The sequence below is a fragment of the Arachis hypogaea genome, chromosome 13 (genome assembly GCF_003086295.3).
Source record: "Arachis hypogaea cultivar Tifrunner chromosome 13, arahy.Tifrunner.gnm2.J5K5, whole genome shotgun sequence".
NCBI lineage: Eukaryota > Viridiplantae > Streptophyta > Magnoliopsida > Fabales > Fabaceae > Arachis > Arachis hypogaea.
In genome coordinates, this window is record NC_092048.1 from 145,456,768 (window position 1) to 145,469,315 (window position 12,548).

General features: G+C 32.4%; 1 protein-coding gene across 1 annotated transcript; it reads left to right on the forward strand.

The window, feature by feature from the left end:
* Positions 1–8,594: 8,594 nt before the first annotated feature.
* LOC112792707 (olee1-like protein) lies at positions 8,595–9,349 on the forward strand. Its single transcript, XM_025836045.3, has one exon. It carries the CDS (start codon positions 8,668–8,670, stop codon positions 9,175–9,177), a length of 510 nt encoding a protein of 169 aa, XP_025691830.1. The 5' UTR covers positions 8,595–8,667; the 3' UTR covers positions 9,178–9,349.
* Positions 9,350–12,548: the final 3,199 nt, after the last annotated feature.

The window sequence follows — 12,548 nt, forward strand, 5'->3', positions numbered from 1 at the left end:
GTTGTGCCAATAGTGAATACATGTTCGGAGATTTTTAGGGACTTGACGTTTTGGATATTGGCTTTTGTCATCTGTATCGACGTTTATTATCATTTTATGGAAATAAAAAAGTATTTTTAATCCTTTTGTTTTTTAGAAAGCAAGTAGGTATAAACTTTTTAACTAAAGACAAATGGAAATAGGCATTAGAAAGAAATTCAATAGGTATAACAATAACAGGATAAAGTATTTGTCAAAAGTTTTAAACTATTTAAGTTTTATTTTATTTTAAATTTGTTTTAAAAATGTTTAATTTGCATCAATTGTATTCCTTGGTAATTAAATATTCAAGAAATTTATGATAAATGAAGCTATAATATTGAGTGGGTATGTTTAAAACAAACACAATAATTTTGTGCGCATCAGATGTGAACATTATATAAAAGAAGAGTAAGGATGGATTTTAATAAATATAAGATATCTTAGTACATTAAAAAATAAATATTTTTTAATATATAATATTTTAAATGCCAACATAATTTTTTATTTTTAAATAAATAAATATAAAATACATAAATACAAAAAATATGAGTATTTTTTATTCATTAAGATTAATTATTATGTAAAATTTTATAATATTAAAAAATATATTAAAATAATATTTTAAACTGCAATATAAAAATATAAAATAATTAAATTCTATTTTGTTACTCGATAAATAATTAGATTATTATATTTAAAACTTATTAACTAACTACTTTTGTTAAAAATATTATTATATAATCTAAATATTTTTATCAAAATATTTGTAAAATTTAAAATATTTAGAATATTTAGAATATCACTTAACGAAAGAAACGCTTAATGCCAAGAGTTGCACATTGGTAAAAGGCCAAGAATTTTGTGTTTGGCTCGATTGTATTTAAGATTATCTTTTTAAAATTGTTGTTAATAAAAACTGTTGCAATTGCTAGATTATTTTACACTTTAAACTGTTTTAAGTTGTCAGAAATGCTGTCGAAGAAATTCAGAAGAAAATTTTGTAATTTTGATAGAGACAAAAAAGAAAGCGAAAGGAGGATGCAGTGGATAAGCGGAAAAATTATTTGTAGGCCGAAAGAACAAGACAAATTAAACTTTAAGGATCTAAAAGCCTTCAATCTTTGCTTTGTTAGCTAAACAAGAGTGGAGATTAGTGACTAAACTTAATTTTCTTATTTCTAAGGTTTATAAAAATAAATATTACAGATTTTCTAGTTTTTTATGGGCTGAGATAGGAACCAACCCCTCATGGGGTTGACAGTGCGTGTTGGAGGGTCGAAAAATTTTGAAAAAGGGCATTATTTAGAGAATAGGATGAGGCAGCATGATAAATATTACACAGAATTTATAGGTCAAAGAGTTTACTTCAATAACACCTATAACTAATGTAAATACAGAATACACTCCACAGTGAATTACAGAACTAATGCTACTAAACAGACAATGGAATCAAACAAAAATAAAAAAACATTTCAATCCCTCAATAACAGAGACAATTATTGACACATAAATTATAAACAGAGAAGACTACATTACCTGATTAAAAGAGAAAAAAGGAATATAGAGTCTTAAAAGCCAACCTAAGATTAAAAATTTTTTTATAGAAGCTAACACATAATAGATTACGAGTTAAAGAAAAGCTCCACACCCGAATTTTTCAAGTTAAGCCTATCTGCCACGGTGTAACTCAGCAGACAAATCGATTTCACACTGTTTATGAATTTGTCTAGATTCAGCAAAAATTTAGAGGCTATTGGATATTTATCTTCCAGCAGTTACCGATAAACCTTGGCAGATTTAAAAATCCAAAAATGAACAAATTTTTAAAAATAAGCAGAAGTTATCAGTAAAAATTGTTCACGATGCTCGAAAGCATTACCTTTCTATTTTCCCTATTTGAAGATGACCTTACCTATACCTTTTATTACTTCAGTTACATAGTTTTTTAATGTATTGGTGGAACTTTTTTATGTGGGTCATTATTATATTGGATGCTTGTTTTGGACCAACTTTATTAAAGAATAAAAATAATTATCTTAAAAAAAATGAAAGAAATGCTTAATGCCAAGAGTTTGCACATTGGTAAAAGGCCAAGAATTTTGTGTTTGGCTGGATTGTATTTAAGGTTATCTTTTTGAAATTATTGTTAAATTAATTTTTAAGTTTTTTTCAAAAATGAGATGTCAAAAATATATTTAATATAAATAAAAAAATTTAAAATAAAATTAAAATAAAATAAATTTAAATTTTTTTAAAAAAATTTTAAAGACAAAAATATATTTTATTCATAATAATAATAATTTAATTTTTATATAGAGATTATTATCTATTTAATTGAATAAATATATAAAATTTATTATAATTAATTAAATGGGACTATAAATTTTTTTTTTAGTCAAGTGAATTGGACAGTCCCCAATTTTTAACATTACATCTATACTTTATACCCCTATACAACATATTCAGTCACTCACACACGCTATATAGATATTATAGATTCTTTAAACAATATCCAGTCTCAGCTGGAATTTGGACGGTGAGTGCAGCTTACATGAGTGTGAGGGAGAGAGAAAGAAAAGGAAGGCTAAGAGGCTAAGAGTTATTATAGGAAAGTTTTGTTTCTATCCATTGAAATTATAGCATATAACCACTATATAAACGTTTGTAGAATTTTAATTCAATCATCATCAACAATAACAAATATATATACATTCACATCTTCTCTTCATATTATTATTATTTTATTTTATTTCATTTTCTCTTTAGTAATTATATAGCGAGTGTATTATTGTGAGTAGTGTTCAATTTCATATTACTTTGTAGCTATTAGAAGTCAAAATTCCGCTGCAGACTCAACAATTGGTATCAAGAGCCAACATTATATTATTCATTATTTGAGTGGTAAAATTCAATTTTGAATATAATGGCTTCTACTAGTAGTAATGTCAAAGTAGGCAAATATGAAATCGAGAAGTTCAATGGGAAAAATGATTTTTCCTATTGGAGGATGCAGATGAAAAATCTGCTTATATCACAAAAGTTACACAAGGCACTAGCAGGAAAAGAGAAAAAGCCGGAAGGAATGGAAGATGAGGATTGGGAAGAATTAGATCTTGAGGCGCGGGCTGCAATAATCTTATGCCTTGAGAGGGATGTTGCTTTTTTGGTAAATGAAGAAGCAACTGCAGCAGGCGTTTGGTTAAAGTTAGAGAGTAATTTCATGACGAAGACTCTAACTAACAGGATCTACTTAAAATCCAAATTGTATACATGCAAGATGGAGGAAGGCACCTCAATCCGAGAATATATCAATAAGTTTGACAGGATCATATCAAACTTAAAGGATATAGATGTGAAGATTGATGATGAAGACCAAGCACTCATATTGTTACTTTCATTACCGAAGTCCTATGAAAATCTGGTGCAGACATTGATGCTGGTGGGTGACACTCTGACCATGGATGAGACGAGGGCATCACTTTTAGCGGATGATCTACGTAAGGTTGCTACAAGTATAATGTCATCTTCAAATGGAAGAGAGTATAATGATCAAGCACAAGGATTGTTCGCGGCTAGAGGAAGGACTAATGAAAGAGGAAAAGGTAATAAGCGTGGAAAGTCTAGGCCAAAATCTAGACCTCACGCGGAGAGAACATGCTTTAAATGTGGTGAGGCTGGACATTTCAAAGCAAATTGTCCAAATAAGAAGATAACTTTCAAGAGACAAAACAACGACAACCCAAAAGAAAAGCAAGAAGCAAGCTACGTCTCAAATGATGAGGAAGATTGTTACTCTGTGACAGAACAATCTTATGAAATCTTCGATAAGTGGATTCTTGATTCAGGAGCCTCTCACCATATGTGTCCAAATAGGAAGTGGTTTACTACCTATGAAAGCATAAATGGTGGCACAGTTTTAATGGGCAATGATCATGCTTGTAAAACTGTGGGATTGGGTACTGTAAGAATCAAGATGCATGATGGTGTCGTAAGAACCTTAAAGGATGTGAGACATATTCCAGACTTGCGGAAAAATCTGATCTCCATAGGTTTGTTGGAGAAAAATGGTTGCAAAATAGTTGCGGAAAATGGGGTACTGAAAGTTGTTCGTGGTTCTTTGGTAGTGATGAAAGGAGTTCGTCACGGTAATCTTTATTCCCTTTTGGGGACAACAGTTATAGGTGAGTTAGCAGTTGGAATCAGTCAAAGTAGAGATCAAACAGATTGCACGAGAATATGGCACATGCGGCTTGGACATATGTCAGAGAAAGGTCTATCATTGCTTTGTGGACAAGGTTTGCTGAAGAATATGAAGAAACCACAAATGGAATTTTGTGAGCATTGTGTGTATGGAAAGGCACATAGGGTGAAGTTTTCTACAAGCAAGCATAAAAACAGAGGGTTGTTAGACTACGTGCATACTGATGTTTGGGGCCCGGCTAAAGTTACTTCCAAGGGTGGTTCCAGGTATTTTGTTACTTTTGTTGATGATTATTCCAGGTATGTTTGGATTTACTTCCTCAAACATAAGAATGAGGTATTCGATACTTTTAAGCGATGGAGAGCAATGGTTGAAAACCAAACAGGTAGGAAGCTGAAAACTCTACGATCTGATAATGGCACAGAGTACACGGATGGGGCTTTCAAGGAGTTTTGTGACCGAGAAGGCATTACAAGACACTGGACAGTTAGAGAAACACCACAACAGAATGGAGTCGCCGAACGACTGAATCGTACGCTACTTGAGAAGGCAAGGTGTATGCGCTCTAATTCTGGGTTAGGCAGAGAATGGTGGGCAGAATCGATTGCTACAGCTTGCTACATAGTGAATCGATCCCCACATTCTTCTCTAGATGGAGACACACCTTATAAGGTATGGTCAGGGGAACATGCAGATTACGAGAAACTCAGAGTCTTTGGATGCACAGCCTACTATCATGTTAAAGATAATAAGCTTGATGATAGAGCTAAGAAGGCAATCTTTTTGGGGTATCCAAGAGGGGTTCAAGGCTATCGCCTCTGGAGTGTAAATGATTCTAAGTTTGTAATTAGCAGGGATGTTACCTTTGATGAACGATCTATGGTAGCTTTGTCTAAAGATGTGGTGCCAGATGATGGTGATGTTGGAAAAACTTCAAATACTCAAGTGGTGGAGATAGAGTCTAAATACCAACAAATAGACTCTAATAATGTTCAGGTGGAGCATCCTAATGCTACTCGAGATGACGCAGAAGATGAACTTGATCATGAGGAAATTCAGCGAGAAAATGCACATGCATTACAACAGCAGCAGCAGGATTCTTTGGCATCTACTAGGCCAAAGAGGAATTATAAATTTGTTCAGAAGTTCGGGTCAAACAAGCCTTTGAGACATTATGGGCAGCTAAACCTGGTAGATTATGCACTCTCAGTGGAGGATGATGAGCCGGTCACCTTCAAACAGGCTATCAAAGACAAAGATAGAGAGAGTTGGTTTGTCGCTATGGAGGAAGAGATGCAATCTCTTCATAAGAACAAGACATGGGATGTGGTCCCATTGCCCGTGGGAAAAACTGCAATTGGTTGTAAGTGGGTGTATAAAAGAAAAGAATATCCTACTAAGTCAGATGGTACAAGATTCAAAGCTAGGTTAGTAGCAAAGGGATTTGCACAGAAAGAAGGTGTTGATTACAATGAGATATTTTCTCCTGTGGTGAAACACACTTCCATAAGGGTGCTTTTAAGTCTTGTTGCTCATAGTAATCTTGAGTTGGAACAACTAGACGTGAAGACTGCATTCTTGCACGGTGACTTAGAGGAAGAAATCTACATGTATCAACCTGAGGGTTTCAAGGTTGAGGGTAAAGAAAGTCAGGTATGTCGCTTGAGGAAATCGCTATATGGATTAAAACAATCTCCTCGGCAATGGTATAAGCGATTTGACTCCTTTATGTTAAAACAAAGTTTTTCCAGAAGTAATTATGATTGTTGTGTATACATTCGTAAGCTTCCTGGAGGTGATTATATCTATCTTCTATTGTATGTGGATGACATGCTTATTGCCTCTAAGAGCAAGGTAGAGATAGATATGTTAAAGGTTCAACTTGGTAAAGAATTTGAAACAAAAGACTTGGGTGCTGCACGAAAAATATTAGGCATGGAAATTAAAAGAGAGAGATCAAGCCAAAAATTGTTCTTGAGCCAAAGAGGATACATTGAGCGCGTCATTGAAAGGTTTGAAATGAAAAATGCTAAATCAGTGGTAACGCCGTTGGCTCCACATTTTAGGCTCTCTGGTAAACAATCTCCCACAACAGCAGAGGATAAGGCTTACATGGAAAATGTACCTTATGCTAGTGCAGTCGGTAGCCTAATGTATGCTATGGTATGTACACGCCCAGATATTTCACAGGCAGTCAGTGTTGTTAGCAGATTCATGGCAAACCCGGGTAAGGCACACTGGGAAGCAGTCAAGTGGATATTAAGATACTTGAAGGGTACCATTGACACAGGTTTATGCTTTAGTGGAAAATCATGTCAAATCAGCGGCTTTGTTGATTCTGATTATGCTGGTGATCTAGATAAAAGACGTTCTACGACTGGTTATGTATATAAAATACAAGGTGCTCCAGTTAGTTGGCGATCGATGTTACAAGCTACAGTGGCACTATCTACTACAGAAGCTGAGTACATGGCAGTAGCAGAAGGGGTGAAAGAAGCATTATGGCTAAGAGGTCTTCTAGATGATTTGGGGTTGAAGCAAGATTGCGTGAATCTGAGATGTGATAGTCAAAGTGCAATTCATTTGGCTAAAAATCAGGTTCATCATGCTCGTACCAAGCATATTGATGTTAGATATCACTTCGTGCGTGATGTTATGGAGAAAGGTGACATTTCTCTTGTAAAAGTACACACGGATGAAAATCCCGCTGACATGTTGACTAAAGTGGTGTCAGGAAGCAAGTTCCAACACTGTTTGAAATTACTCAATATTGTTCCATGTTAGGCAGTCATTGTCAAATGATGCAACCGAATACGAATACAATTCTTTGATCGTCCAAAATTTGCATAGATTTCAAATTGTGAACGAGGTGGAGAATTGTGAGGGAGAGAGAAAGAAAAGGAAGGCTAAGAGGCTAAGAGTTATTATAGGAAAGTTTTGTTTCTATCCATTGAAATTATAGCATATAACCACTATATAAACGTTTGTAGAATTTTAATTCAATCATCATCAACAATAACAAATATATATACATTCACATCTTCTCTTCATATTATTATTATTTTATTTTATTTCCTTTTCTCTTTAGTAATTATATAGCGAGTGTATTATTGTGAGTAGTGTTCAATTTCATATTACTTTGTAGCTATTAGAAGTCAAAATTCCGCTGCAGACTCAACAATGAGGCATATAAGTATGTCATCCATGCTAGGAATGAGGCTATAAAATTTATTATACTATTAGTATATTAGAATTTTTTTTTTCTGAATCTTGTTTCTGTATTTTTCTCTGTTGGACTTGGTATTTTCGGTCCTCTACTGTTATAGAGTTATTTCCTTTAATAATAATAATAATAAGAATAATAATAATAATTAGAAATTGTCAAAATGAGATGTATAACCTCAGCTACGTGTTCGCCTAATTACTTACTTCATTGCCTCTTCATTCACTTTAGAATTATTTTTATTTAATAGAATTTTTAAATAAAAATAATTCTACTAAAAAAATTTACCATTAACTCATATAAATATCTATTTTAGAATTGTATTTTATAAAAAAAATTCGAATAAAATATTAAATTAGTAATCCAAAAAAATAATTTTTTAAATTTATTTTTTATTTTTAATTGAAAAAATATGCATCTCTTTGAATTCCAAAATGAAAATTTTATTTTTTTGGAATCACTAGTTTAGTGTTCCATTGAAAATTCTTTTTTTTCTTATAAAATAAATAGATTCTAAAATAAATATTTATGAGTTATAAGAAAAAAAATTATGTAATAGAATTATTTTTATTTAAAAATTTTATTAAATACAAATAATTGTGAAATTCTAACTATAAAACAACATATAATTAAACTACCATTTTTTTTATAGAATTGAATTATTATAATATTTTTTTAGGTTATGTTATGTATACACTAAAATTAGCCACTAAAATTAGCCATCAGTATAAAATATATGCTGGAATACAAATACACTATAAAAATAAATTAAACCACACATATATTTATACACAAATACATTAGTAGCTAATTTTAGTGTACAGATAGCATTTTTCTATTTTTTTTATATGATAAAATATGTGAATCCTAGATATATGGTCAAAATGATAACTTCAGCTACTATATATTGTACCTTATATATTCTTCTTAAATAATGATGATGTCATTGCTAAGTAACACATGAATGATGGAATACAAACTGAAATCTAAAAGTAGGTAGGAGGAGCGGTTATTGAGGTGAGAATAATAGAAAGAGAAGGATCGGAGGGAAAACCGGGTCAAAAAAGAATTCCCACCACAAGAAAATAACAAACCATAAGCATTAGTGAGGTATAAAAGGGGGGTCCTGTGGCATTTGCAAATCATCCCACCCTCAATCACTAAAGCAACAAATAAAGAAAGAGTAAGAGCAGTAATAAAACCAAAAACAAAGAAGAGAAAAATGGCCAAGTCCACCATCATGGTCATTGCAGCTCTCTGCCTTATGTCCGTTGTTGGTTCGGCCTATGGCTATGACAAATTCTTTGTTGAAGGCAAAGTTTACTGCGACACCTGCCGCATCCAGTTCTTGAGCCGCGTGAGCGAGTTCTTGCCAGGCGCCACCGTGAGACTGGAGTGCAAGGTAGCTGCAAACGAGACCATCACATACGTGAAGGACGTGATGACAGATGCCGCAGGAAAATACTCGATTGAGGTTGAGGGAGATCACGAGGAAGAGTTGTGCGAGGTTTTCTTGATTGACAGCCCAAGACAGGATTGCAATGAGATCAAGAGTGAGGTTGCTAACTTGGAAACTGCCTCAAGGGTTTCCCTTACTCACAAGAACGGCATTGTCTCCGCCGTCCGCGAAGCCAATCCTCTTGGCTTCTTGAAGGCTGTTCCTCTCGCTGAATGCCCTCAGATCTTCAAGGAGCTTGGCCTCAACGCCAATGGCACCGCCAGCGACTCTTAATTAAGACCCAAACCTTCCACAACTCTCTTTCTTTGTAATAATAAAGTTGATCATTCTTCGAATCCCTTTCAAATTCTAATTCTCTAGCTAGCTGTTTCATTATCTCTATCATGTAATCTGCTGATTTCAGCTTGCAATGCAGTGAAAAGGATTCTCAATCGTTTCAACTAAATATCCGTATTATGCATGTGTTTCTTACTCTCTTAACTCTTCTCTCTATCTAGTTCTGTTTTCGAGTTGAGTTCTTTGTTTGGTTGCGTAATTCATGAGAAATATTACGTAAACAATAATTATTTTGAACAACGTGAACAATTATTAATCAAATAAAAATATACTATATTTTAATTTAATGCTATTAATTTAAATTTATTTTTTAATCCTATTAATTCATATTATTCACATATTGTTTAAAAATGTTCTTGATTTTAATTATATTCTGAAATTCGTAACAATTGTTTCGGTGATGATCATCTCTTAAAATACGAATCTTTAAGATTAAAATGCGATTTATCTAACTTTTTATCAATTATTGTAATTTATATAATTGAGCTTTTTAACTTAAAAAAGTATAGTACGACAGTTTAAGAAACTAAAATGGTATTTATTTGAGGGTGTTTGTTACTGTGCTTATACATAGTTGTCTAATTTATTAAAAAAAATAAATATTAATATTTAATTTAAAAAATATATAAATAAATATTTTTTAAATATTTAAAACTTACCATACAAAATAAGTTCGATAAATTTGACATTAAATTTATAGACATAAGAGAATTTGCTTTATTTGAGTAATAATACTGTTATAGCAATGCTTGATATCATACCGTCACATATATTAATTAGCACTTTAGTGGTTTGACTAAGTACACTAAATGGATTGAAGTTGGAAATGAGAAGGTAGCTCTTTATAAAGGAAAATTATTATTCATCTTTTTGTCTTTTTGTGTCTTAAATTCAAGAGTAAGAAATAATTTATGCTGTTTTTTTTTTTCAAAAGAAAAAAAGAAAAAAGGACTCTTAATTTAATAATTTTAGGGTATTTTGAAAACTTCTCATGCACCATGAAATTAAGATTATTGGATGATGTTTACAAAAAATCCAATGGTTGAGATTAAATTTTTTTAAAAATTTCTTAAAAAATTAAACAAAAAAATATTATATATTTTAAAATTCTAAAAGTATCAATTTGAGAAATACTACTTTAGACGAATGCCGGTATCACCAAGAACAAGAAGAAGCTTATATCCTTAATTTTTCAACAAAACACCTCCGCAATGGACTTGGCTTCCTCGATGGAATCAAATTAAAGTATCAATTATTGAAGTATGATTTCAAGTTAACATTATCTCTATTATCACTATCTCCAATTTCGGCTAAATTAATTATTTTAGTATGATGCAATATTGGAAGCACTACAAGTAAAATTACAATAAAGTAATAAATATCTTCTACAAACAATAGAATCATAATGAAAAAAATCTACAAAATTACATACACATGAAGTCCCTTTTGGTAAATTGCGTGGCTTGGGGACTCTGATTTTGGGATTATTTATGCTGGCTTTTGGGTGGGATAAGGAAGAGTGCTTCGTTTTGTCTAACAAATTGGAGAAGATGATTCTCCCGAGCGAAAGCTGTGTGGCGACTGGCGATTTGGCCCATGCTGCTGCCTTTCGTGGACAGATTTATCGGTTGTTACGAAAGGGTTTTGATAGATTGAAAAACGATTTGTTTTTTTCGTGTTTGAATCAGAAGAAGATAGTGTTTTCTTTGGAGATTTGTCTTGGCCTTTAGTTAATACTGTTGCGTTCTCTGTGATTTTGAATGAGAATTATACCAATGATGAGAAGCTGGTGAGTTCTAAGGAGGCTGCTTTTAGAATTTTGAAACGCTTATTATCCTTTCGCTTAATCTTTATGAAATTTTACACAAATTTAACCTCAACCGTTGGAATTTATGTGAATGTAATCTAATTATTATAAAAAAAAATGCTTGAATTGATTTTAGACAGACCCCTAATATAACATTTTGATGGAGTTATGTAACTATATGAAGACAGCTAATTATTAATTCCTCACAATCACGCAATAATTTTGATTTTTCCTGAACAAATCGAAGACAAAGTACACTTTATTTTATGGAAAAAAAATAATTGTATTCATAAATCGACCCTCCAAATTAAACACTTATATGCTTTAAGTATTGTCATATTTAATTTTGAGAATTCGTGAAAGGGCTCTGTATAAATTCAAAATAAACATTCTTTGTATATGTCAAAAAATAAATACTGTGTATTTTATCTGAAAATGTTAAGAGATTCTAAATCATCAATGATTTATTTTTTATTTTATTCTCTAATTATATTATATAAATTTAAAGTACACATAAATTAAATGATAAGGGTGTGTCAATATATATATTTTTTAGTGTGACAATAGTCTCTCTTAAATAATAATACATACTATTGAGTCACGGGGTGCATCCAGACGTACTTCTGAAAGAACATACCAAGGGACCAATGCCTCTTGTCATCTCTATCCCGATTTCCCACTAAACTCATCTCAATTGGGGATTCAAGGGACCTTATGACAAGATCGTCATGGATGCCGATATGTTCTTTCTTTCCAATACTGGAACTTCTCATGGATCGGATCAGTTTCATTTCTGATAGGCAGGATCCTCAAGAACGAGGCAAGCCTAGAGCATACGTGAAACTAATAAGCAAAGATAAGCATATTGGAGACTCAAGATTTCAGAGAGAGAGAGAGATTTAGAGAGTATTCATGGTGAATATCTTACAATGGTTATATTGAAAGATCAACTTCTGATTTTTACAATGGGAGAGCCCTCTATATATAGAGGCTCTTAGGTAGTGGAGGATAAGAAAGAATCTTATCCATCATTACAACAAGACAAACAACTTTAAGCAAACTACTCAAATACAGACACGTGGACTGCACTACTAAGAGATAAGAAGGAATCTTATCTTTGGTTACATCATGACAACTTTATCTCACATCACTCCTTTTTATGATTATAAAAGGACAAACTTACTTTATGTCACACCATATTTTACATGATTATAAAAGACAAAATACCATAATTACTCTTGGACATCATGGTTGTTGCTGGGTCCCATTCTTCACGGACTGTATTTCGTAATGGGCTCATGTTCATCAATGTCATCCACAAGGCTATGTGGTCCTTCTGTGTATTGATTCTCAGTGTCATCATCTTCAATTCCAGCATCCACATATGTAGGGCTTGGTAGTAGTGGATAGACCCTTGATCCTGGTTCTTCATCGTCAATGTTTCCATAGCCATACGTGGCTTGATCCACAAGAGGAGAATTCCATGGGTGTTCATTCTGGT

Excerpts from the sequence above, each read along its gene's own strand:
- LOC112792707 (XM_025836045.3), top strand. The coding sequence starts at position 8,668 with ATGGCCAAGTCCACCATCATGGTCATTGCAGCTCTCTGCCTTATGTCC.